We start from the raw sequence: 27,840 nt of genomic DNA on the forward strand, positions 1-27,840 counted from the left end.
ACACCCCACAGTTAGCAAATCTTAATCCACAGAGTACCTTTGGGATGTGGTGGAATAGTGTATATATGCTTATCAAACGTAAGGACAGCAGCACTCTCATATGCATGTAAATATGCTTCATTTGTACATGAGAATGAGATCTGAAAAACATAAGAAAAATATTTATCTCCCAGACTTAATCAAATACAGTATTCATATTACTGGATAAGTCCTCTGACAACTTTCGACTCTAATACTAGGTTTGTGTAATATGATTCAGCAAAATCAAAAACTATACTATAAATCATCTTATGCACACTTTAGGAAAAACTGTGATAAAATGATCATCCTTTGGACAAAAATCCTATAATCTGACATCATGTGAAGACTCTCTCAGTCATATCTGTCCAATGATTTTCTTTTGCAAGATGAACAGACTGGATTAACACTTTGAGCAGACAAGTGACAAAGAGAAGTAGAAAATTTATTGCAGTATTTGTTCCACCAAAAGGGTATGAATCCCCTTTCCTCTTATTACTAGGGTGACCTAATACAACAAAATCTACATTTACAAAATATCCTCCTGCAATAGGCCACATATACTGCATGCGTAGTTCGAAATAGAATAAATTATATTCAGAGGACTCTGCCATTGTACAGCATGGACAAATAAAAGTGAACAAAAATAAAAATTCTTGTTTTTTTTGTTTGTTTTTTGTCATCTGTTTTTTTCCTCAAATATCTAAAAGCTAAAAGGAAAAAACCATCCGGTTGCTAGTAGTATAATAAACTCCAAAAACACTTTAATAAGAACATCAAAAAGACTAATTTCCAACATTCACTTAAGGTTTTATTCTTTTTTTTACAGCTTTTTTGTCTTCAGAGATATAAACATTTTAATTTTTTGTCGTGTTAAACTATGATACAGTGGGAGTAGAAATGAGCGACTAGAATCTGCTGCACAACAGCGAAGGAGCTCCCACAACAATGTCGACAAAACATTTCCCTCCAGGTCTCGTCTCTGATAGCCTTTTAAGGGATAATCGGGGTGAATTATTCCTTTAATGCCTTCAGGATTCTATCCTCTGAACTTGTACACAAACGAAACATGAGCAGTCCCTCTAATATAAGTCTTATGTTTTGTGTCATTTTTGCAAGAATAACTCATGTAAAAGTATGTAGTGTCAAATATTCTTGCCCTCGTGTTTTCTTACAAAAATGAGGAAGGAGAGAGGGAGGGTAGGAATCCAGTGAAGTTTGGCTGTGTTGTTGGAGGTGGCAGGTTGAGGAGGAGGAGGAGGAGCAGGAGCAGTGAAGAGGAGGATTTATAATAAAGTAGAAATGGAACAGGGGAACCCAAAAAAAACAAAAAAACAAAAAACCCCACCACATTGGAGCCATTAGCTAGCCCCTCCTTCCCGTGCTGCATACAGTGAGCGTAAAGTCTGTACTACTTTGTTGCTCAGTTTGTGGTTGCTGGTCAAGGCAATCTTCTTGTAAATGATGTCCGACTCCTTAATAGTGTCCACCCAAGGCACCAGTTTTCGGCCATCGCGTTTCTTGGCTTCTGCCCAGGGCCCCGAGTACGAACCAGCCATCCAGTGGATGCTGTACCCATTTGAGGTCTTTTGGATGACTCGAGCTATCTGCGGCCGGTCTTTATATTTGGGGCAGCAAAGCGCAATCACATCCATAACCTCCACTGTCTCACTCATCCGACCGGGATCCGAGGAGTCACCTGCTCGCCTTGACTTTCGAGAGGACTGTAGAGAGCAAAGAACACAAAAAAAAAAAAAAAAAATGTTTTTAAGAAATTTCCTTAATTTCCTCAATTGCTTTTAATTAGCATTTTACAAAAAGAGTGTGTATCCATTTATCTCACCCCTGGGGTCCTCTCGTCACCATCACTATCATCATCATCCGTCTCTGGTCCGGCCTGATTGCGCGGACTCGGTCCTGACAGGGGGCCGGAGCCTCCCAATAGAGCGTTTATGGCTTTATTTCTGATGTTCGCACTGGCAGATGCTTCCCCCTCCTCATCCTCTTCATCTGGGTCCAGATGTTCCATCAGAACTTTGAACTGTGAAAAGTAAAAAGACAAGAAACCAACTTTGAGACGAAGCTAATCAGCAGTTATAACACTGCAAACTAAGTATTGAATAAAGGGCAAAACTCATATTCACTGCAGTCTGTTTGAAACGCAAATTTAAGGCAAAAGTCATATTTTAGTAAGTTCAGTAAGTAAGAAAAAATTATTAAAAACATTTTTGTGTGATAATTAAAATCTACACTAAACTCGTGTATGTAACTGCTTAGAGGACAGACAATAATATAAACCAGTGAACTCAAAACACTTTAGTCAGGATTAAGCTTTGTTACTTACATCTAGATACTGTTTGACTATCTGCTTCTTTACACCATCTGTCAGCGTGGCGTGAGCCATGTTGTTGGAGATAAAGTCGATGGTTTGTCGTGGGTGAAAGTGAATGTTGCCTTTTCTGTTCACTGCCTTGTCGTACACCTTGGCTGACTCTGTTGGAGAGTACTTTTGGATTTTACTGTTGGAAGACAAAACATTTTTTGGTCAGTTGTAGAAGTCACAAGGTCACATTTTGGCAGTTGTTCTGAGTTTGTTAAATCAATCCACAATTACTAACCTATCAGAGAATCCATATTGGTTTTTCAGATGCTGTTTGAGCACCAGCAGAAGCAGAATGCCCTGAACTGCGTTTGCAAAGTCCAAGAGACCTGTGGGATTATCTGGGAGGAGCCTCATTACTTTCTCCACATCGTCCACATCCAAATCGTCCAGATCAGACTCGGACTCCGAGCTCTCTGAGTTTGCAACAGGTTTTTTCGTCTTTTTTGGCCGTCGTACCACATCCTCGTCATTGTCTTCATTGTCCTCACCGTTGCTGTTCTCTGCATCTTCACTCCTCCAAGAGTCGCAGTTCATCTTTTCCTCATCATCCTCTCCATCTGATGTGTTTTTCCACTCTTTCTTGACCTTTTTCTCCTTACGTCTTGGTTCCTTTAAAAGAAGCTGGACAGAAAGGAAAATCTATTAATATTTTTTCTGTTCCAGCAGTGTAATTCTCTGGATTAAAAAAAAAAGAATAAATGTCAGGTCTTCCCCACCTCTTTAAAGGTTTGCAACAAGTTGCTGCCAGAGACGGACAGGGTGATGTCTATATGGTGCATGATGAAGAGAGGCTCCTCCTGGCTCTGGTATGGAAAACAAGCAAGGTTGTCTGCGATAAACAGGAGCATGTTTACGTCCGTCTTCTGCAGAAAGAAAAGAAATGTAGAGCTTGATCAAAAGTTAGCACTTGGTACAAAATAACAGTGCAATATTACACAATTTGAGTTCAAATGCTCATACATAAAAAGTTAACTGTGTTTGGTGAAATCAGAAAAGATGTAATATTGTAGACTTAAGTTCAGCATTTGTCGCTTAATAAAAAGGTCTTCCTTTAAGATCAGTGTTATCCAACCTCAGCAACCAGAGGAATCTGAAAGCTCATGTTTTCATTTGTCTGGATTCCCTTCTCTCTCTTTACATGTGGCCTAATATGGGTATTATTGTACACATTGTGTTGTTCTGATTTGTTGTAATTCTATCTAGTTGTAACGAGCGACATTTCTAGACTATTTTACATTTGCATAATGATGTCAGGCTAGTTCTAACCTTAAGAGTTGTTATAAACACACCTGTTATTGCACTTACCACAAAGCAAAAAACACAAAGTATATTTTTACATTGCATATGGTTAATTAGGAAACACCATTTGGCACTAAGGAGTCATAATATGTGCTAAGATGAATGCTGGTTAACTCACAGCACTGTCATCAAAGAGGTTCAGCAGCGAGATGAGAAAAGCCCTCCGGTGTTGTCGGTTCCCCCGGATCATAGTGAAGAGGTGGGAGCAGAGTGCCGAGTGGGTCTCGTCCTGTCTGAATCCTCTTATGATGGATTTACGAGATGAATTAATGGCCTGCTGCAAACTGTATGACATCTTCATCCCAGCAACTGCCTTCATCTGTGATAAAATACATTGGGTGATGAGTGTTAGAAACACAGCATTTCCTAAAACTACTGGGACAATTATTGTCCTGACAAGGTTCCTTAAAAAAAAAAAGTATCATGTACATTGACTTTATTTAAAAAAAAAAAAAAAAAAAGTGAATAAATGAATGGTTGTGGTACATTTATCATTAGATTAGACCAAAATCCTGAATGTTATGTTTTTTGATCTTCTTTACAGCAGAAGATCCAGAACATGATCTCTCAAGAGACTGGAAACTGTTCTGGCATTAAACGGTGCAGTGGGTAGAATAAATGTTGTGATCTGTACAGGGCGTACCCTGCCTTTCGCCCGGCACACCTGGATAGGCTCTAGCACCCCAAAACCCTGAACTGGACAAGCGGTTAAGAAAATGCACGGATGGATTTTTTAGTCACATAAATCTAAGGCTCATCTTGTCCACACTGTATTACTGTTATTCTGGTTGGGGTTTTTTTTTTGCAGCTGTTTGTGCTAAAGGTAAAGAGGGTTAAGAGAAGACAAAAAAAAAACAAAAAGTAACAAGGTAAGACCTAAAAGTGGAATGTGAAAAAATTAAAACACCAACTCACATGGATGAATCCTGTGTACTTCTTGTCAATTTCCACCAGCTGCTGGTCTGCTTTGTTCCTCATGCTGGGCTCTGGGTCTGTTCCCATTGCAATGAGGTAGGGGACACACTACACAGACAGGATAAAAGCAGTGAAGTTCACATGCATATGCATTTTACTTCTGTTCATGAAAAAAAAGAGAAAACAGATTAAAATGAAAGTAACTAGTGATTTTACAATAACTACAAACTAATGAATATTGATTAGCTTTAAGATGCTTGCATACAAAAATTACGTTGAGGAAAAAAAAGTGCTATCAATACACTAAACACAAACAATACTTTATTGATAATGATATAATAATGACACGTGACAAGTTCTTGCTTTCAATTACCTGTACAGGATGGATGAGACCCTGGTTGAGCGTGAGAGCTATGACGTTGAGAGCAAAGTGCCGTACGCTGGATTGGGTGTGGAAGAAAGCCTCCAACACCTGCTTTAAATAAAGCTGCATAATGGAGCTGCTCATCCCCGAAGAGATGTCTCCCATCTCCTTCAGATCCTCTTGTTTGGACATTTTCTTCCCTACAAGTACAAAAACCCATAAAATATACAGATTGTCCCTTCTAGACGATGTTCATTTTTACCTAGTGAAGTAATAAAATCACTAAAATTGACAAAATGTTATAACAAGCATATTATTCACTGTGGAACCTAGATGATGACGTCTAAAAGCTGTTTAAAAAAAGAAATCTACTTACATTCTCTGTCTGCTTCCTGCATCCGCGTGTCTTCCTCCTGAAGGTATGTCTGGAGGTTTTTGAGGATCTGAATTTTGAGGTTAATTGAGGAGCCACTGTCAGCCAGGATGCCATTATACAAAGACTTCACCTCGGGCACAAACATCTGGCTGGGATGCATGATCACAAGGAAACCTGTGTGAAAAGAATAACAAAGATCAAATACATGTAAAAATAAGTAAATGACACATCCTTCTATATAATCTCAACCTGCTGTGGCCAGGGAATCATTTGGAAATCAGCTTTTAGCTCATCTCTGGTCTTTATTTTATAGTCCTATAAGCTGGTAACATGACATTGTAGGTCCTGGAATCAGTCTAATCACATTAAAAAAATAATGTTCTTACCTAAGCCAATGATGGCTTTGGTCTTGACCTCCTCATCTTCATGCTTGGTGAAGTATAGCAGCAGCTCAAGAACTTTCTCCTTGATAACAACCTTGATAACATGTCAACAAATAATTATGAAACTGCAGACATTTTCATACATTTTTTTAAACAGCAATCGTAAAATTGCATAATGGGCTGTTTCATCATAGCCAATCTTGGTTGTGGACAAGATTCTCAAAGAAGAAGATAACTGGACGTAAAGCTGTAATCCAAAGTTAGACCCAGTTTTCATTTGAAATGTTCATTTCTAATCAATAATTAATCATGAACTACTACCCTACCTTGGTGGTGCCCTTGAACTCTTCCAGATCAAAATCAAAGTGTCGGGCCAAAGCACCCACGGTGAAGAGGGATCGCAGCAGGAAAGGCTTGTTTGCTACCAACTTTGTGTCGTTTGGGTCCTCCTGATGCTGAACCTTCAGCCTGTTAAGTGCACCTAAGAGGGGACGAAAAAACATTTGAATGGAATTTTTTAAATTCCATTTTAAGCTGTCTATAGGCCTTCTGCAATGTTTTTTGGAGAACTTGTGGCTAAACTAAATCCACTCTTCTGAAGAAAGAGTGGGATATAAATAGTTACATTTCTTTGGCTTCCGAATGGATTAAGGTGGCACTTCAGCAGAGCTATGCTATCCCTGTAAAACACAAACATTATTACTCCAAGCATTAGCATCTCTCACCATAGAATCTGTTGAAGCAAGCCCACACAAACTTATAGTTGTGTGTGACTTTGTTCACAACAGCTCCAAGACAGCTCACACAGTGTTGGACCACCTGAACACAGGAAGATAAACCATCATGTTACCTCTTTAACAAAACTGATTACAGATTATATACTTAAATTGGGCAAACTTATATAAACTTGTTAAAACACTGCTACCGCGCACCGTCATGCCATATTTGATGATGAGCTTCATGAGGTCTTCTTCAATGGTTGCAAGGAAAGTTGCACTGGGGTGCTCCATAAGAGGAACCACAAGCTCCAAAATCTTTGCCACATTACAGATAACCATGAAGTCATTGGCAGTCTGCAGTGGAAACAAAATATGAATGTTATAAAAGTATATTAGGAAAAATCAACTCCAAGAAAGTACGCCTTCTCCCTTTCAATCGAATCATTAACTTAACAACTGAATTATGTTCACATATCAACACCAATATAAAGTTATAGTATACTAGTAAACATTATCACATGAACAACTCTTCAAGAACAAAAAATGTTAGTAATTTTGAAACAACTTACATTACACTTTGTCGTCAGGTAAGGTTGCATGGTCATAGCATGTTTGACCATAAGCTGGGCGCTGATCTTGCTGAACAAGTACAAGGTGGTGATACACGCCACTAGCCGTGTTGAGTTCACCCCCTTGTTCTCTACAGAGGGGAAAGGAGTTAAAAATACATGCAAAATTACTTAACTTTGTCTTTTACAGAAGTACAACGCTTAGGCAAGGATATATGTTTACATTTACATATATAACCAATATATATCCAAGCATACCTGCAAGAGACTCTTCGTATTTAAGGATGTGTTCAACCAGATTGTCAACGAGCTGAACACAAGCCTTTTCGGCTGGCTTATATGATGCGTCCTCTTCAGACTTGAGGAGCTAAAGAAAGGAGAAAAATGTTTATAACATTTTAAACAATAACAGATCTCAAAACAGATATCTATTATATAATGAAGCTCAAATGCTAACATTTTGAAGAAGCTGTTCAAACCAATCATAGCCGGTGTCTCGACAGGCTGCAACCTAAAGACATGAGAGGAAATCATTAATAATATGTAATCACCAACTACTGGGTGAGGACTGACACCCTGCTGTTTTTTTACATTTATAATTTTAAATTATTCAACAAAGTGGTAATTCAGTTAAATGTACCACATCAGTGATGTTGAGAATCTTCCTGGTCATGGTTTCTTTGTCGTGTGCTGGAGTTGGAGTAAACCACAGCTTCTGGAATGTCTCATTCACCAGTTTCTATAAATAAGAAATGCAATAATAAAAAAATTAAATAAATATCTACAAAGAACTCTATGAAGAATGGAAGGCACGTCTTAACAACCATCTGTAAGCAGATCCATACCTTAATTCCTTCCTCGTCATTGACCCTGCGGATCATCTTCACGCACATCTCAGTAATCTTACTGAAGGTCGGTTGCTCCAGACAAATATCTCTGAGGATTTTGATCACCCGTTTTCTCACACTGATACCAGTGTCCTAAAATAAAAAGCAATTAAATTAATACTATGAAGTATCATTTTTAAAAAGAATTTTAAAAAAGGCCCCTACAATGTTTATAAGAGAAATGCATGCATTTGGTGTAGTAGCATTTTTTCACCAACAGGTGGCAGAATAAGACTGTAATGAAGAGTGAACTTCTCATGAACCCACTTGAACATTTCCATGACAACAGGGACAACAACCTCAACTGTTCACTTCCCAGATGCTAAGCACAGAGAGTAACTAGAAAGACTTTGAGTTCACCTGAATTTTAGTACTAACAGCATGTTGTCACATGTGCTTTTTAATCCTAAACTCTTAAACTGCTGCTGGAAAACAGATTTAAATAACTCATGCAATGGAAAACCCAAAACTGCCCTATTAACCATTTTTTAGGACTCTCCAAATACATTTCTGATGTACACTTGGTGTACCCCCCTCCAAAACAAAACAAAACAAACCCCAACCAAAGAAAAAAACAAGCCAACAACCGCATTACTAGCCCAGAAGAAGTGTGCAGCAATCAGAGAAAAACACAATATTTACATGTATGCAGTTCATCAACAGACATATGAGTATTATTAGTATTGATCTGTGTAAGAAACCATTCTGCAGGTGCTAGGGACAGCTTAACAATGAAAGCACAAGTGAAGGGAGATAGCCCAAGCAAAAACACAGCAACTAAAAGCCCACAGTACAATGATGAATATGGCAAAACAGTGTTAAAGCTAAAATAATTATAGTAATAATAATTTTAATGCTATATTGGGCGACTGTGGCTCAGGGGGTTGGGAAGGGCACCTGTAACCGGAAGGTCGCCGGTTCGATCCCCGGCCTCTCTGTCCTGGTCGTTGTGTACTTGGGCAAGACACTTTACCCTACCGCCTACTGGTGTTGGCCAGAGGGGCCGATGGCGCAATATGACAGCCTCGCTTCTGTCAGTCTGCCCCAGGGCAGCTGTGGCTACAACCGTAGCTTGCCTCCACCAGTGTGTGAATGTGAGCGTGAATGAATAATGTCATTGTAAAGTGCTTTGGGTGCCTTGAAAAGCGCTATATAAATCCAATTATTATTATTATTATTATTATTATATTTCCTCATTATCTATGGAGAAACATCAGGTATGTCCATATTAATGGTACAGAATTGAAAAATGTTAGCTATTCTGACAAATCCACTAAGTCCTAAACCCAGCATCCTAATGTCACACTCAAGGTGTGGTGGACATCATCACACGATGGACCTAGCATGTGAAGTCACAAGTGTGTTTTTTTACTTTTGCACCTTTAGCACCTATATGCAAACCACAGCATAACTGGGAATAAGTGAGTGACTGGACAACTTACCAGTATCCTCTCTATGAGCATGTCATAATATTGCTCAGTGAGTTGGGGTCTGCTGAGCACAAACTTGCCCAGCAGCTCTACAGCTGCCTCTCTCACACTGGTGGAGTTGTCCATTAAACGACCATGGACGCCACGCTGCATGTCGGACTACAGACAAAGAGAGCAATCAGTCAGCGTATAGCAAACTACAAGAATTACAAGATACCTTCTGAACAGAATGCTGCAGAATAAGAAGTAAATTTTGAAAGAGCAAAGCCATACAAAAAATATAAGTTAAGACAGCATCATGCAGTAAAAAAAATGTTAACAATTAATGCACTTGGTACTGTAAACAGAGATAGAGACATACCCTTGCCAGTATGCTGGGATCAACAGCCACGACCTCAGACAGACATTTCATGGCTTTAGTCCTTACAGCGATGGCACTTTCTCCAAGGACTCGCAAAATCTGGTAAAGAACAAAGAATGTTTGTATCCCTGGGGGGGGGATTGAAATGCTTTTGCTAAAAAGAAAATCACACTGTTACCTGTGTTAAATAAATATCAAAGCTCTGGGCGAACGGCCTCATAGAGGCCAAATAACGCACAATCAGACAGGCATCTTCATAGTCCACAGTGTCAGAGTTCATTCTGTTGAGAAAAAGGTTACAGATTTGCAGTCACACACCTGCACTTGTGCAAATAAAAGAATGTACACTGCTGATATATCACACATCCTTACTTCAGTGTGGTGAAATGAGCTGGCGTGGTCTTAATGATGTTGCGCAGGAACTTCTTGCGCTTCTCAGCACGCTGCATAATTTCTCCAGTAGCTTCCACCTCCTTGGCATGTTGCGGGCCGTCTGAAGAGTCTTCGTCCTTTGGATTCTGGTTCCGCATGGACTTTTCAGCCTCGGTGGTGGCATCGCGGAACCACTGAGCAATGTAAAACTTTCTAGCAAACTAGGATGCAAAACAGGTCTCAGTATTACATTCATAGCATACAAAGAAAAAAAATTACTTGCAGTAAGGAACATTTTTATTTGCACACAGATAAAATTAGCAAATACCGTTTTAAACCATTTAAGATATGTCTTCTTATTTAAGAGAAGAAAGATTTATTAATATGGTAGTTTCCAACAGATTCCTCAAAAGCCAGTTCAAATGCAATGTGAAACTTGTATCTAAACCTTAAAGAGTTCGCCACATTCAACCTAATAAAAATACCCACCACCAGTGAGGCATCTGTCTCAGCGTTCTCCTCCAAGTAGTCCAGCAGAGCCTTCTGTAGCTGTTGGGTCTCATCGCTGCCTTGAGACTTTAAACGGGGAAGAATAAGTGAGAAAATATGTTTATTGTGCCAAAAGGTAGGAATGTAAGTCATCAAGCAAGGACACATTTTCTGCTTTTTACTAAATTCTGTCCCCATAAAAAACAAATAAACAGTATCCTAAATCATTAAATGCGAAGCTGTCCTTTTACCTCTTGTACGATACGATCAATTGATCTCTGGTCCATCTTGCTTGTCACTGCATCCTTCCTCAGACGTGCAGCCACTGTGCCCAGATAGTCCAGAGATGCTACTCTCAGAGCCATCTCTGTCTGCTTATTACTGAACTGGTGTACCTAATAGGAGAAAAAGGCACAGGAATGGATGAACACAAGAACACTCTCATTTAAAAGCCAAACCAAAAAAACACAACAACACAGAGGTCAAGTTTGAACAACTGTGACACAAATGTTTTGAAAATGTTGTATAAAATAGGAGCATTTGCTTTCCTGGAGCCTCCATGACTTTTAACAAAAGGATGGCAAAGTCATCTCTTGTTATTAATCTGGATCATCTGTTCTCGGAAACACTGAGAAAAATACTTGCATTTCTAGTTTAAAGAAAGATCTTAGTCATGCTAACCAGCAGTCGCCCAAGCAAACTGAGCAGCAGCTCTGCAGCAGGCCATTCTGGTTTGTTCACTGTTGAAAGTAGGTCCTGGACAAAGTTCTCAAATAATGGCCGGTAATCTTCTTCTCCCTGCTTGCTGCCACACCTGAGGGAGGCAAAAAAAAAAGGAAGAAAGGGGATAAATAACAGGGAAATAACTGGACCAATCTGAGCGCATAATGAGAAATGATTAATGGTAACAACTATAATCAAGGTCAGACAGCCAACGATCAGAATTAAGACAGAAGTTTTAATGCAGCTGAACAAGCTGACAGAATACATCTAGAAGATCCTATAGAGTTGCAGCTACTTCAAAACGTTCCTAGTTTGTCTCAATGTTGACTGATGACAAAAGGGATCTTAGCAACATGCAACAGTGTCATCAAAAAGTATAAACAGCAAGAAAACAATCTGAAATTACTTTTTAAGGAAGACTGAGAGGAAGTTTTGCGCAGTTCTCATTGCCGTCTCATAAGAGTTTGTTATCAACACGTCCTGATCCACCTGAAAACAAAAAAGAGCTCTTGAGCAAATGGTGTGTCTGACTGCATGTTGTATTGAATAAAACTATATTTGCTGATGTTTTTATGGGTTTTCATGTCAGCTTGTGCACCTACCTTGGTGTCATACTCTTCAAAAACATCTTTGTCACTGGGGAGGTGGACCACACACTGGATCAGCTGCAGAACCAGTGCTGTTACCATTTGGATGTACATTGGTTCTCCATCCTGGTCTGAGCTGTTCAGCCTAAGACACAGAAGGTCAGGATAAGTGGTAAGTTACTAGCATTGCACGATCTAGTAAAAATAACATCAACCCGATTCGACACGAACATCAACAACAATTTTTATTTCTACATTGATGGTCAGACAATACTCAATTCACCTGCCAACTCTGAATAGCCTCAAATTTATGTAAATTCATGTGAAAATGGGTTACCTGAAATTCCTGAGGGAGCGTTTGCTGGTGGGCAGTCTGGCCAAAGAGGTAAAGATCTCCTCAAGGATCAGCTGCCGATGCTTCTCATAACGTGAGAACACCTGGAAACAGGATTTTGGTTAGAATGAACAAGTATACAGCAGAATATAAAAAAATGTAAAAAGATCAAAATTGCAAAATAACATTCTGGACCAAATGCCCTAAAAGGATGCTTTTAAATAAAGACTGAATTTTTGTGCAGACGTACCGCTGTAACTAGTTTAATGGCACACAGCTGCAGCTCACTGACATTCTCTACAAAGAATGGAGTGATTCCCATAGAAGAAACCTGGCAGGAAGGGACATGCACAATATGAGAAATCGTCCAAAATGCAATGCATATCTGCATGTCTGACTTAAACTAATGTACTATGTGCAACACTCCTAGCGTTTACCTGGAGGATGGTGGTGTCTGTAAGCAACTGTATCTCTAGGAGCTCAGAGATGTTGCTGACAATGTCACACACTTTGTTGTATAACATGACTATGACACGCTGCTTGTGCGTGGAGCATTTTGCACGCTTTGCCTTCGAGCTCAACATGCCACCTATAAAAACAACAGAAGTCTGTTAATTAAAAAAAAAATAATGAACATAATAAGAAAATTAAAAATCTTAAATTAAGAATCTTAATTTAAGAAACAGTATAATTTTGCAAGCTGAAAAAAATAGTTCCTGATTCCATAAAGCAATCATCTATTTCAGTTTAGCAAACTGGCACTGGCTTAATTATCATTTGGTCTACTACCAATGTTAAGTTCATGAAGAGTTTCTAAAGTTAATAAAGAAAAATGAATGCAGAATTCTTCCTGTACCTCCATGCGGGTCCACCCTGTAGACTGGATCATACTGTGGATACAGTGTGTTCTGAAGATGAAACTTGGTGTACTGCAGAACCCGCTCTATGACATCTTCTATGTAGACAGCCTTCGGCATGTGTGCTGAGGTCATAATGTTCAGAGCTGTCAGACAGGCATCTGCAGACTTTGTGACTCTCTCCATTATCAGATCTCTCCAAAGTCTTTCCTCGTCTTCAGCGTCATGGTCCTGTGGTTAAAAAGTAAAGAATGTGAACACTTTCTACATCAATAAACCAGTGTCAGAATGAGGAAGGCTATTATGTATTTCAGGAAGAAATCTGTAGTATTTTTTATGATTGTCAGCTATTTCAGCATTATTATGTTTTGTTCCTGGTCTCTGTATATAGATTTCCGCAGTGCATCACTGCAGGGAGAAAAATACTCCAGATATTAGGTAATGCTGAAAGAATAAGAAAAATAGGAAAAGGGAGGAAGGGCGCTCACATGGTTCATCATGGTGGATAGCTTGGACCCATCCTGGATATTCTTTTCAAGGATATTCAGAAGCTTCACCAACTTGTCTGATGGGATCTGTAAGAACAGACACTGGTTTTTAGATCTAAATCTGAAGAACCATTACAAACCCACAACAGCCCAAATGATGTTTTTTATGAATAAATAGAATATAGTACCCTGCTGGAGATCCCCATGGCCTTTATTTTGGCAGATTCGCTACCCAGCTCATTCAGCTGGTGTTTACCAAGCAGCAATTCCTGAGGTATCTCATCATCGTCTCCTGCTAGAAAACATAAACCAATAAATTAGGACTAAACTCTAATAAAATATAAGAAAACCAACATATCCACATTGACAGTCAGTACTGATACTTACCCATAGTAGTAAAATCCACATCCTCCAGATTTTCCAGTATGTTGTCAATGCTTGCCAAGAACCTCTTGAATGTAGAAGAGTCCATCAGTTCTTCTTGGGTCAGCTTGGGTTCATAAGCTTTCCGTTTCTTCTGCTTCTCCTTCATCTTCATTTTTCTGGCAACTGAATGTGGGAAAAAAAAAAAGAAAAAAAGTTTGATTTCTTTTTGGTGTGTGCAAGAAAAAAAGCCCACTCTAAATATCTGCTGTCAAGTTTTTCACATATCAGATTAACCTGATACCATTAAGCAAAATTAAGGCGGCATTTATTTTAATGCATTTAAACATGTAAACACCCAACTCCGCAATCAAAAATGGCAGTTTGTTTTAATTCTGAACCCCCAACAAATGCACAATAATCTCTTCTACTACAAACGTTTCAGAAGAGAAACAAAGATTATTTGTAGCACTTAAATGCAGACCTTCACTCATGCTCGGAGGCGGCGAATCTTCCTCAGATGAGTCTCGGTAGCGGCTCCCTGACCCTCTGCGGCTGTCTCGGTGCCCACTTTTCCGGTGTTCCCCTGACCCTCTGCGCTCCCTCTCTTCAAACTCCCAAGCTCTGTCTTTCTCTCTGCGCTGCCGCTTTCTTGCAGCTGTAGAGATTTAGCACAAAATAATAAGGCTAAACTCTAAAAAAAAAAACAAACCTGAAGCTAAATTAAAAACTAAATTTTCACATCTAGTAAAAGAACCTGTAAAAAACAGTTTGGAATAAGTTAGAATTGAATGAATTGACTCACACTCTCCGGTTGCGTCATAGTCTTCATCGGAGCTGACCTCAGCATATTTGGGCCTCTCATTTACTGTGCTTCGTTTCCTCTTGTTCATCTTTACCCTTTCACATAAGGGCATGGTAGACTCGATCTCTGCCAGCAGCTCTGGGGGCAGCTCCTTCAAAACTGCTGGGTCCATACCACCTGAAAATTTGACAATAATATTACACAATTATTAGCAAAATAATTTCATTGTATAGAGTGAAAAAACACATTGTAAATATAATTTAAAAACAGCTTCTTACTTTTGCCAGACTTTCCTGAGGAGAGCCGGTTCTTTCCAGACTTGCTGTGCCGAATGATCCTCTGGATCTGGTCAACTGATAGCTTTTTTAGAACCACTACAGGCTTGGGGCGCTTCTCCAAGTCCTGCACCAATCCCAGCCTCTCCAGTTTAACCTTTGGCTGGCCCCACATTTGACTTTCAGTCGACCCACTGCCTTCCTTGTCACGATTGATCTGGGAGGAAAAAATAAGATAGGAGTGAGAAAAAACATCCAGTATAGTCAAGTTGAAACATCAATATGTTCCACACTTCACACAATTAGACAGAAAACATGGGCTTCATTCAGAACAGAAAATAAGATGTGAATAATGGACTCAAACTGAAATGAAATTGGTGATTTTGATGTTAGTTTCCAGTGTCTTGATAGCAAAGCACAAAGATATATTCCACTGTTTTTCCAAAAATATCGAGGTCTTAACTTGTAGAGCAAACAGTGAACACGTCATGTTGCTGACATTGCAGTGCAGACAGCAAATACCCACTCCTAATTGGGAGTGACTAGCCAAAACTTAGGATGCAATTTTAGATGTTCCCACTTGTATTGCGTTTGCAGTGCAACAAGCAATTTGTGCTAATTGTGCTAAGTGAAAAGTGGGAGCGAGCAGGAGCTCATTGATGCAACCATTGTTCAGATTAAGAATATATTCATCGTAGCACTCTTGATCTTCAACATCATGTCAACAATCTGGGCATAAAACTTCTTACAACATGATTTTTCCCATGATTGTCCTCATAGTCAACCTGTTATGAGGACAGTCATAACTTCTTAGTGAACACTGCACTGGCAGCATTTCCTACACAACCATAGACAGACATGCTCTGTCAATTACCAGCTAAATCATTGCTAAGTACTACTAAGAACTTCCAGATGTCCATTCACTACAGAACCACTGGTGTTGTCCAGCCCCACCTCCAAGTCTAGCCTCGCCTCTATCCTAACCACAGAGAGCTCTTGAGCTTCAACCACTTGAACTTCTAATCTGAAGAGAGTGCATATATAGTTTAATTATGTCTGGATAATTTAAGCATAGAAATTGAAGTATTTTGTGCCCTTTTTCTTTGACATCGCCAGTCAAGATGGACAGGAAAGTCAGGCCTAGTACAAACAGAGGACTAGCCAGGAAGGACAAAACCTTTGGCAGAGGGGTCACACTCAACCAGGTCAAGTGCTTACAGAAATTACTTACTTGCATGCAATCCCCCCCACAAAAAAACAGCAGTGGAAGATTTCTTTAAATGTGCTTGCTTTCATTCATACGAGATAAACAAAATAATTGCTTCTACTTTTTCTACTCTAAAAGACAGTTAAGTGTGGTTAATGGGTTAAAGGAAATTAAAGACCAACACCGATAATAAAAAAAAGGCTTACAAATGGGAAACTAAAACCAAAAGAGTGTATAATGGTATGATTTGGTTTTGTGAGATTGCAGGCAGTGACAGTTGAATGATTGGTAGGTGGGTAGATATTTGTTTTGGGTCAGCCCAGATCACCTTAGGGATCTGGAAGTTCTTCAGTGCGCCACTATGCCCTCCCAGAAGCTGAGCAGGGAAAGAATCTGGAAGTTTAGCACCAGAAGCTGACGAGGGGAGTTTGGAACCATCTTGTCTACTGCTGCTCCGACCAGGCTCTCCAGTGGAGGAAGCCCTGAAGCCAGACCTATCTCGATCGCTTCGGGAGCGAGAATCAGGGGACCGCCTGTCTCGGCCAGTCTCACTCCGATGCCTCCTATCCCTGTCAGACTCGCGGTCCCTGTTTGACGACTTGGGCAATTCTCCACGTCTGTCTGAGGACTTCTCATCATGTCTGTGCTTTGATGATTCCCGACCTTCTCTCCTGCTGTCATGCTTATCGACCCTGTTCTTGATGACTTCCGGTCGTCCATCTGGTTTCAATCGCAAAACTGTGTCAGAACCCTCCACAGCAGCTGGCCCACTAGCTGGTTCTTCAGGCCAGCGTTGGGCCTCAAGGGCAGGGACAGGGGCAGCCAGACAGGGGTCGAGCTGACCGTCAGCTCGGCCTGCCTGCTGGAGGTCGATGCTCACCATGAGGGGAGGGCGGCTGGCACCGTTCCCAGCTGCAGTGGCCTCTTGCGGGGTCAGTTTGCCAGCATTGCCCCCTCCTGTTGATCCACTGCCCGGGGCACCTGTGGGCCCACCTGGTCCCCCTGCACCTGGTTCCAGGGGAAAGGAGTCCTGCTTTCTCTTCTTCAGTGGCTTGTCTGTAAAGAGAGAGACAAGTAATTAAAATTAAATACCATGACAAGATGTTATAATTCAAAGCAAAACATTTTTTAGCTGTAGAGTTATATGTAAATGTTAATTTTATATGAACTTCTCTTACACACCTTTATCTTGCACCTCCTTGGAGCACTTCTCACTAGCAGCCTCTCGTTCTATCCTTTCAATTTCAGCAAGTGCATCCAGCTCTGCCTCATCATAAGGGGAACTGGGAGGCTGAAGTCCACTGGCACCACCTACTTGCTGCTGATGTTGCAGCCGTGCTCCCAGATTTTGCTGGAGAACAGGAACCTGCTGAAAGCCCAGTTCTGCCTCCATATTGTCTGAGTTCTGATCCATGCCCGGCATAACATCACCTGAGATATTAACAGAAACACTTTACGTGGTTGGATTCAAAAGGGGTGTTGGTAGTCCTGTTGATCTAAAATGATGCATCACAATGTACCTCATCAGCATTTCTAATAGATCAAATAGCTATGAAACTGATGGAGAAAAACAACATCTTACCTGGGGGATCCGACTCATTTGACTTGACCCTGGACAGCTTGAGGGTGAGCTTTGTTGAGTCCTTGCTTGGAGAGCTAACAATGTCGTACATATCTTTCTCCTCTTTTACTATTGGGACTTTCTTTCTTTGCTGGAGCTGCTGTTTCTGGTCAGGTACTCCTTCCCTTGGTGAGGGTGCATACGGGGGTGGTGACTGGAGAATCAGTGGGGGACGAGAACCCGCTGTGAAGACGCAACCAAGGAAGAGGAGATAAAAGTAGTGAAAAAGTGACATTCTTCAGAAAACATTAAACTACACAAATCCAGACATCTCTCTCTGATTACTACTAACAATACCAATGAGGGATAATAGCCTCAAAGCAGTGTTTCAGAGTATGTAGCAGCTTCTCCCATAATGGAGAAAAGGTAAGCAAAGTGTATGCACTGTAGTGCCTCCTTTCCACTTCTAGTGTCCTTACGTTTCGGCGTTCCTTCGCTGCTAGCAGGGGAGCACCCTGACTGTGGAGACCTCAGAGGAAAAGATGGATTCCTCATGGCAGAATCACCCTCCTGCAAAACAGAGACAATACAAACGTAAGTTAGCATGTAACACCTTTACACTCAACTTTCAACATTGCTCTCAATTATATCAACACAGCTACTGTTAAGACCTGATCCGCATTAACGCATAAATAGTACCAGATAAATATATTCAGGGTTTTATTGTGGTATGTAGTAAACACACATTCATCTACTTAAAAACATTGTCAGTTGTACCTCATTTCCCAGTCGATGTACAATGTTCAGGTAGTCTTCAGTACCATGTCTGTCTGAGTGGTGGTTGGCAGCATTAGGGATCTGCCCTGTTACTTTGCCCTCATGGATGTTTCTTATCCCACCTGGAACCATGGGACTGGCCACAGACACTAGCAGAAAAAAGGCATTATTTTATTATTATCCACTAGTAGGGAAATACAAACATTGCTGATTAAAACAAAATAAATACAAATCTTTTGAATTGGAGGTGTACCCAAAAATTGCTGATAAAATAAGTAAGTATGCATATGACCAGTGATTTTTTTTAAATACTTCAAAGTTCCTCAAAGACATTTCAACAGGCAAAATAATAAGTGAATCAATAGTTTCAACCATCAGGACCATATAGAAAGGCAATCAGAAGTTAGGTTTCATATACAAATACTCATGAGCTACAAGATTAAACCTGCTGACATGTGAATAACTCATGATTTTGTTACAATGGAAAGGAGAACCTTGAGTTCTGACTTTGAGTGCCCCCTTTTGTAATGGCCCCAACAACTTCCTCCCCAGGGAAGACAATGTATTCCACCACAGCATAAATACTGTCCAAGTATGGTCCAAGAAAGTGAATAAAAGCCCAAGCCATCAAGGTTATTATACCTTACCAAAACTAATCTAAAAACTAACAATAGATGTGAAGAAAGATTTGAGTTAACTCAACTAAAAAAAAACAGATATTAGAAAAAACTGGAGAAACTATCCTTAATTTTAATCCAATTTAAAAAAACAAACAAACTACATTGCAACTTGTCTGATGAGGCTGTGCTGTTTGTTGAAACCGCTTTCAAAAGGTTTTTTCTGACATATGCCTTTCATACAGTTATAATCAAAACGACTAAAACTAGCACTGAAACCAATAAACTAAACATTTTAAAACAATAAAAACTAAACTGAAACAAAAAATATTTTTGGAAACCAACTGAACTTACGCTAAATTGTGAAAAACATCAAGATAAAAAAAAAAAAAAAAAAAAAAAAAAGAATTAGAAAATACTAAATTATAATAACTCTCCAAGGCATAAACGAAGAATGTAATCTCGATGCACCAAAACACAGCTGATCCACAGTCTCCACCCCACAAACCACAGACCAAATGTGTCAAACACTCGGACACCCAGAGGTCCAGTGTTCATGCCCAGATGTGTCAGGGCTATTTCAGAACAAGAGAGACCAACACAAAATATGCACACAGTTTAAAATGTGTACCTAATCAGTGTATAGTCAACCTGTTTGTGTATAACCACCAAACTTTTGCTGGCACTTAGCCAATAATATTTGAGAATTGAACGACACAGTTAACACACACATGTGTAGAATTAACAGAAAAAAGTAATGTTTGTGTACACCAGCAATGGCCTTGTAAATACAAAACATAAATATTTCAACAAATTATATTTAATTATAGGAGCCATAATTATCTGATGTGAGAACTTAAGTGTACATTTTATTTATGTATAAAGAATATGAATTCAGTCAAACCCCTGCTTATTATTCAAACCAAAGGGAACAGAGTTTCCAGAAGACAAAGCTAAGGATATGGCTGACGAAATCAAACAAAGATGCCATCAGACTTAGTCGCAAATTTAATATTAGAAAAAAAATAAATGATGAGCTCTGCGTCTCCATGCATGCGCATTAACATTAAACACAGGTTCTCACCTTGTTGAATCTGTTGGTGTTGGTTATAGCTGGGTGGTTGTTGGTGGGGATACTGCTGTATGTAACCTGTGGCAGGGCTCTGAGGAGTGTATGGGCTGGGTACTGGACTGTTCTGTTGGCCCATGTACCGGCTACTGGAACCCGTTGGAGGTGTCACAAACCGGCTAGAATAGAGAAAAGGTAAGGACAGCAAATAAGAAGAAACACACTGCATAAACAAAAAAAAAAACCCCAAACATTTATTTAAATTCAAACATGATGTATTTGTATTGTGCTTTAATTAACATTTAAAATTTAAAGTTGGAATAAACCAGATTCTTGTCAATCTTGCCTTGGTGGATTGGGAGAAATTGCAGCTGGCTGGAAGTTTGCAGACTGGGCAGGGCTATGCATGGAATTGATCTTAAAAGGTTGTACCATTGGCTGCTGCATGACATCTGTTTAGAAACAAAATTGAGAATTGAAATGAATAACCTTTAAAAAAAAAAAAAAAAAAATACACAAAGCTTGATTTTTTTGTTTTTATATTAGTAACATAACGACTTAATGTGCAACAGGTAATTGTGCCCATACTTTTCTCCCTGAAGATGCCAGGGTTCCTGGCCAGCATGGTCTGCAGCAACAGTGGTGCATCTCCCTCTGGTTCATCGCTACCCAGGTTGTCCTTCAGCTCTCTGAAAACACACAAAACGAGTTCACATCAAAAAACAATGAGGCAGATTAGAAAGGTGTCAGATTTAATGTCAAAAGTAGAAAGAAAATGGTGAATACATTTTAAGGTGTAAACAAGAATTTGACTATATGGCCAATTCGGAATCAGCAAATAACCTAACATGAACATCTTTGAACTGGATTGGAAACTGGAGCACCTGGAGAGAACACGAATAGTTTTCTCTCCAGTACACAAGTTTTTGGCTTTTTATGTGTAGTATTTTCACCTAGAAAAGTTTCCCGCAGTGGAAGCATTAACATTCATGGCAGTCTTTCATCTCTCTGATTCATTAAAAATTAATCTTTTGTGTTTTAATTAGTTAAAGAATTAAGCAATGCCGTTCCATCTCTTCTGCTTTAAATCAGCTTTAAAGCCAAGTTATCCTGACGTCTGAGCTTTAACAGCCAAAACAGTTCCATGAAAACATGTTGTTGTTTTTTTTGTTTGTTTGTTTGTTTTTTAGTTGGCCTTGTGTCTTTGTTCATCCAGACAGCATATTGTCTTATAGACACTTATATACTCACATGTGCTCTGTGGAGACCTGGTTCAGACCATGGGCTAGCTGGGAGGCCAGATTCTCATCCCGGCAGCCCAGTAGGCATGTAACTTCCTCCGCAATCCTCCCATTGTATAGGAGGCTTTTAGTGGTGGTGGCAGGTAAAGGAGAAGGGAGGGGCAGCTGGTTCAACACTGATACAAGAAGAGAGAGTTTTAAGCAAATATACATTTTAGGAGTTAAAATGTGAGCGATAAAGGACATAGGGTCTCAGAAAAGTTTAGAGAAGCAGAAGTAAAAGGGGGAAAAAAACAAAACAAAAAAAATGTGCATGTAATCACTATTGCACATTTACATCTGTTCAGACCAAATGTTGCAGTTTAGGATTTAACACTGGGAGCGAAGACATAACAGAACTGTGAAAACTTGTGTTTGTAACATAACTATGTGACACTCACAGTCTGTGAGGCTAGCGATCCCAGCAAGAGTGGTGATGGGAACATGAGGCATATCCCCATTCATGCTGAAGGTGAGGGTGGGGGAGTGTGTTGATACACAGGTAGATCAGGGGGTCGATGGACGACACCCGTCCTCACATCTCCTGGCACCTAGCAGAGACATAGAGGTCGGTAAGAGAAAGACAAAAGCAGCTTTAGTGATGGACAAGAAAAGAGAGAAAGAACTGCTGCAGTACAGAATTACAAAATGAGTTAATGGACATAAAAATGTATACAAAGAAATGATTTAACACAAAAATGCTATAATTATTCATATTATTTAAATATAAAAATAGACCCAAATATTTGTTGCATTTTCTCTGTCTGCCTTTATGCTGACATTGCATTTCATGTGGCAATAGTGTGCGCTGTAATAAATGTCCTGCTACAGCGTGTCAATCAAAATAAAATGCTGTGTTCTTCATTGGTTATTCAATTATGATCTTACGTTTTTCACAGCATTTAGTAATGCCATGCAACTAGTACAAGCACAGGTTAGATGTGCTTCTGAAGAAATGCCCCACAGATACAAAAGCACCGAGAACTGAATCCTGAGGAATGTACCACAAGGCGTGATTAATGGTTACTGGGGCATGTTGTGTGTGTAGCCAGTTTTCAATGTCACAAGGGTGGCTTTCTTTAATTCTGGCCTCCTAATCTCTCATTTTTATATTCAAAGTTTCTGATTAAAATTGGTGGCAACATGCGCAACCCTTTCACTGACAGATATTCCCAACTGAGGGAAGACGGCACGTTATATATGCAAAACCAATGAGCCGATCAGTGGTAATGCCATCGTACAAAGCCAAGCAGGTACAGTAGCATGAACTGTATGCATCACAAACCGACAAGCATACAGTCTGTGATGCAAAAACATTTTTAGTACTCAATTTCACTCCACCAGTGTTTATTACACAGATGATTCAAAACAAAAACTTAATTACTAAGTCAATCAACTAAAGTGCTTTCCACACTGCCCTGTACTTTAACATGAGACAGTCCTGGACCTAAATGCACTTCCTGGGAATCATGTTAAATATATCACTTTTTCTTTAAGGTTAAGAGCTCTAATATAAAGTTGTCACTTCAGAAAAAAAGAACACAAGCTCCGAGTGTGCATTGAGTGGTAAAATAAGCACATACAACTGGATATTCCTCTCTTGTCTTAATTGCAGATGTGTTGTAGTTTGTTTGCAATTTGTGATTATTCTTCATAATGTGTATTAATATATTCTGTTTATGAAAACACGTGCAAAGTCAGGTTTTTGATTTTTTTGTTGTTTTTTTTTAAAAAGCCTGATTTAACAAAAGGTTTTTTTTATAAAGTTGCCAGACACTATCGGGATATCCATAATTTTAGTTTAGTGTCTGTACTTGCTTTGTCGTATAGCCCTCAGGTCACAAAGTTACAGATCAACACAACTAACTGTTACATGACATACATGTCACACTAAAAATACACTACAAATTTTTCCTGGATCCCCACATAATACTAAGTAATACTACTGAGTTATCTGGTTAGGGAATAGCACTTTCTGGGTGCTATTCAATAGTCAACTGTTTGTACATTTGTGGGTGCTACCAGCAGCTCCCGTCTCCCAAGTATCACAGAAAGTGAAGCTGGATTTCCACCAGAAATGTTGTTAAACCCAGAACTGCTGCAGGTTACTAGGGCATTATCCACCTGCACCACCACATACTGTGTGTGTGTGTGTGTGTGTGTCAAACAGCTGTGTGACAAAGGCCTAGGTGTAGCTCTCACCGCTTCAGACTTTACACACACACTGCTGTCAGTGCAAGGTGAAAAAGAGAGAACGAGAGAGAGAGAGCAGAAAATGATTGAGCCTACTGTAACTGCAACTGATATTAGCACCTGAACATAAACGGTGTTACATTTTAACACCTGTCAGGTTCTGTCCTCCTTTTTGTTTTACTTTGACTTTTTTCTTGCTATATTAACTTTTTTCAGCCTATTATTACAGGTAAATAATGGTTAATGGTCATTTCAACAGTTGTGGCCTGTGTTTAAAAAAAAAACACCTTAGAGGGAGGGAGTAATGGGAACAGACTCCAAATGATTCCCAACTGTAAATATGCAATCCATGCTTGTTAATGACACAAAACAATATTTTCTGTATAAACTATTTGGCAGAGCACTTGGCTATGGATCCCTAACCCCACTTTGAGAACCACTGATTTATATGACATTGTATTTTATTCACACCTCTCCTAAGAGCAGAAATACAAAATATACACAAACAAATATTGAGGAAGAGGTGTAAATGCAATAGCACAACATCAACAAAACTTTAAACGCTTGCCTCACTCAGCTAAATGAAAGGACTAAGACTGATACGGGATGACTGCCCCCTCAGCACACGTTTTTAAATATTATACAGCCTCAAGATAATGCATTTCCGTAAATGAGCTACAACCATTTCTAATACCAAAAGCACTGTTAATCTGAATAGGGATTCATCTTGTGTTACTACGATTTAACTACACTGCCTAATACCTAAACATCACTCATTTCAAACCATACAGCTCACAATGAGAAACCTTGAAAACCTGTGGCCCTTTTTTGGATTGAAATCCCTTTGCTTGTTAGAGATCCTTAACCTCTGACAAATGTGTATCGGGGGCACACAAGCAAAGAAAAAAGGCAGCTGTAATGTTTTTAGCACATCTAATCACAACCCATGGCTTATGGGCTCTTGATAAGATACTTTGCACTGTACACTATTTTTAAAATCAAGACAGGAAATAATAACAATGTCAATATAAAAGGTAAGTGGTTTAAGCTTTTGCAAACATAAATTAATGATACCTTTTTGACGAACTCTGTGCAGTCTCCTGTGGACTCACTGACATTTCAGAGAAAAAGTCCTTCAATCTGCTGAAAAAGAAAATAGCTTTGCATCAGACTCTGTAACCTAAAACTGCATTTTACTCTTAGTTGTAAAGACTTCAAAAGAAGTTCTGCTTACAGCCAGCCAATGGAGCTAAACCAAAACAGTAAAATAATGCTAGTGCCTGCATTATTGTTTTGCTATGAACATCTCGTTAACACTACATTATCCGTAAAATTGAATGAAAAGTGTGTGGCACTGACTTCTAAGAGACAGCAACAAGTTTTGATCAACTTCCGCACATCACTAAAGCCATGCAAATATGTAAACAACATACTGCAACGCGACATGAACTGAAAGCATGCGATCCCTAATAGGCAAAACTTATCGTGCGCGGCAAAACTGTTGCAGGGCACCGACAGACGGATACTGTAAACAGTGCATTAGCACGCGGCAACTTTAGCATGCTCAGTGGTAGAGTGGTTTCCCTATGCATGCAGGGGCTTGGCTGACAGCTGTGAGACTGACAGGCAGGAGGCAGCACAAAGGAACAGATGCACTGTGATGGTGGCGGTAGTAGTGGGGGCTGCATCCTCCAGAAGCCATCAGCCCCCGTGCACATTCTGCACACTGGCTAATTCGAGAAAGCCAACGAAACTGTACTGGCTCTGGTCAAGAGGAAAAATATCTGACAACATGCATACCTAACCTAACTCAAACAGTAAAGCAAGGAAGAGCAGGGGCAGCGTACGTTTCTGCGCGAACCGTAGTCAAAATATTTCACAGCAGGTTCGCCACCAAAACCACTACTAGCCCTGCCAAAGGCTCCAATAACCCGAAACACAGCATAAGATGTCAAACAGCATTAATAATAACAGCAAAAAAAGTTAGCTCCCGTGCAGTTAATATTAGCATCAATTTCAATGTTTATCTTAGCCTAACTGCAAACGGCAGCTCGCTACTTGCGAACAAAACCTCTCCAACCGTTGCACTGGCAAGAAGTTGACTGTCTGGATCGTTCAAGCTAAGCGTGAAGCTAGTGTTACCACTGAGTATAGCAGCTAAGATGAGTAACGCTAGCTGCCCAACATTCACTAACAACAATAGTCGTGTTTTAATAGCTAGCCAGTTGTGCTAACTAGCTGTAAATGTTGTCAGTTAGCTCCTAATGCTGCTGCTCGTTCAAATAAACGGAAGGCAATGCAAATAATACAAGGAAGCGCTACTAGGGGTTTATGAATTTTTAGCAAATTTCCATTTTGTTCGTGGAGGAAACGGCGCATTTGTAAATAGACGTAAAGAAAACGGCACAGACTCCTAATTCCGTGGCAACGGCCCAATCCTCGGGCTCGACAAATGACATCCAGTCGAGGCCGTGCGCCTCGGCACAGCAAAAACACACCTAAGCTAGCCTGGCTGGCTAATTCGCTAGCTTCCGTTACCTCCCGGTCAACGATTAACGACGCCGTAGGTGGTCTCACGGCAGAACATTTATCAACGTTATTGATAATAGTCGGAATTTTAAAAGTTGGATTAAAGATACAGATGTGTGATTATATTTACCTTCGGATGTTGCGTTCAAAGGGAGGGGAATGTTTTAGCTTGGTTTGTGTCCGTATCTCTAGCTCCCCCTTTCTTCTCTCTCGCAGCTCCTCCAGAAGGAACTCTAGTGGCTTGCCAACTAGCCGATGAGCTAGCCTGCTAGCTATCAACAATAATCCGGGTCGGGCTGATTCGTTCTTCTTCCGTCACTCAAGGGTGAATATTTCAGCGTACAATCATGGGGAAACATTCGTTCTTCGGAGTTTCAGTCGGTCTGCGCCGACATAATCAATGAATGCAGCCAATTTCGACAGTAAATGAGAAATATGACGATTGTTGCGATCATCAAGAGGCTCTCCTCTCGTAGAACAAAATGCCGACCGGAAGTTCTGCCGTCTGACTGACCAAAGATCTCAGGAGTGACTCCCTCCATCGGCGCCAAACAAAATGCCATGCGACATTTCGTGTTTTTGCCCCTAGGGAGCGCTGTAAGACAAGTTTCTTTTCAGTGGCCTGTTTACTTTACAGTCAATTAAAAATTTTGGATTTGGTAAATATACTATAGACACCCATATGAACGAATTATTAATATATTTTTTGGAAAATAACCAGCCGATGGAATTACAACAAATATATCAGTATAACCCCCCCCTACATGTAGCTTATGTAGATGCATTGAAAAATATACACAGTGCACCTGTCTGTAATACTTTCAGTTGTGTGTTAAAAGTGTTAAAGTCAAAGCAGGAATACTTTACTGGAATCAGAATACCAGATTAATAAGTGATATAAAACTACCCTTGAAGCATACCTTTTTCAGAGTGTTAACATATTATTTCATTGTTACTACATTAACATTACCATAAACTTTACTTTAGCGGCTATGAAATTTAGCGGGGCATTTTTTTTAAAGAGGTGCCTTGCCTTGCTTCCCCTTTCATACGTGTGGGTTTTTTTGTTTGTTTGTTTGTTTGTTTGTGTGTCTGTTGAGTTACATTAGGATGAGAAGCATGTTAACTAATTTACAAAAATTTGTTTAACCTCCTCAGCATAGTCTTGTCCAGGATAATTGAGCATATATTTATGCACAGCTCTCATTAGCTCCCTCCACAGCATTTCAAATGGGCTGATGTCTGGACATTGACTGGGCCAACACCTTAATTGACTCTTTTGCTATACAGAGTTAAGATAAGATAAGATAACCTTTATTAGTCCCACACGTGGGAAATTTGTTTTGTCACAGCAGGAAGTGGACAGTGCAAAAGTTATGAAGCAAAAATTAGAATACAATAAGAATAAATACAGTACACAACTGTACAGAATAGAATAAAATAAAAATACTATATACAGTAAAATAAAATAGAATAAAATATACAATAGGATAAAAATAGAATACAATACAACTGAGTAAAAATACAACGATGCCAGAAAAGATTATTGCACTTAGTGTTATTGCGCATGTGTGGATGTGTGTGTTTGATCAGTTTAAGTCTTTGTTGTG

General features: G+C 39.7%; 1 protein-coding gene across 4 annotated transcripts; it reads right to left on the reverse strand.

Annotated features, from left to right (window-relative positions):
* Window positions 1-442: 442 nt before the first annotated feature.
* Window positions 443-26,749, reverse strand: nipbla (NIPBL cohesin loading factor a). 4 transcript variants are annotated; one of them, XM_013271863.2, is made up of 49 exons: window positions 26,361-26,749; window positions 24,776-24,844; window positions 21,910-22,059; window positions 21,480-21,645; window positions 20,817-20,917; window positions 20,575-20,680; window positions 20,244-20,407; window positions 18,543-18,691; window positions 18,245-18,335; window positions 17,787-18,008; window positions 17,387-17,635; window positions 16,533-17,260; window positions 15,001-15,214; window positions 14,723-14,899; window positions 14,402-14,575; window positions 13,942-14,103; window positions 13,743-13,849; window positions 13,555-13,641; window positions 13,066-13,297; window positions 12,647-12,798; window positions 12,460-12,540; window positions 12,213-12,313; window positions 11,891-12,020; window positions 11,695-11,777; window positions 11,247-11,379; window positions 10,817-10,960; window positions 10,566-10,652; window positions 10,077-10,297; window positions 9,883-9,985; window positions 9,705-9,803; window positions 9,356-9,502; window positions 7,872-8,006; window positions 7,667-7,765; window positions 7,484-7,537; window positions 7,285-7,393; window positions 7,027-7,157; window positions 6,671-6,811; window positions 6,464-6,557; window positions 6,065-6,219; window positions 5,742-5,832; window positions 5,356-5,529; window positions 4,989-5,179; window positions 4,616-4,723; window positions 3,819-4,019; window positions 3,118-3,264; window positions 2,637-3,022; window positions 2,363-2,537; window positions 1,862-2,059; window positions 443-1,742 (listed from the first exon to the last, which is right to left on the reverse strand). In XM_013271863.2, exons 3-49 carry the CDS (start codon window positions 21,971-21,973, stop codon window positions 1,380-1,382), a joined length of 7,626 nt encoding a protein of 2,541 aa, XP_013127317.1. In that variant the 5' UTR covers window positions 21,974-22,059; window positions 24,776-24,844; window positions 26,361-26,749; the 3' UTR covers window positions 443-1,379. The 4 variants fall into 4 exon arrangements, with proteins under 4 accessions (XP_013127317.1, XP_013127318.1, XP_019221363.1 ...); XM_013271864.3 differs by having other exon boundaries at window positions 1,380-1,742; window positions 24,776-24,841; XM_019365818.2 differs by having other exon boundaries at window positions 1,380-1,742; window positions 17,085-17,260.
* Between the last annotated feature and the right edge of the window lie 1,091 nt (window positions 26,750-27,840).

This window comes from Oreochromis niloticus, linkage group LG12 (assembly GCF_001858045.2).
Source record: "Oreochromis niloticus isolate F11D_XX linkage group LG12, O_niloticus_UMD_NMBU, whole genome shotgun sequence".
NCBI classification, from domain to species: Eukaryota; Metazoa; Chordata; class Actinopteri; order Cichliformes; family Cichlidae; genus Oreochromis; species Oreochromis niloticus.

Excerpts from the sequence above, each read along its gene's own strand:
- nipbla (XM_013271863.2), bottom strand. The coding sequence starts at position 21,973 with ATGAATGGGGATATGCCTCATGTTCCCATCACCACTCTTGCTGGGATC. Across the intron at positions 11,380-11,694 it reads CTCTCAGTCTTCCTTAAAAA|GTGTGGCAGCAAGCAGGGAG; the intron begins GTAATTTCAGAT and ends TGCCTCCCTCAG. Across the intron at positions 3,265-3,818 it reads ACCTCTTTGATGACAGTGCT|AAGACGGACGTAAACATGCT; the intron begins GTGAGTTAACCA and ends TTCTTTCTGCAG.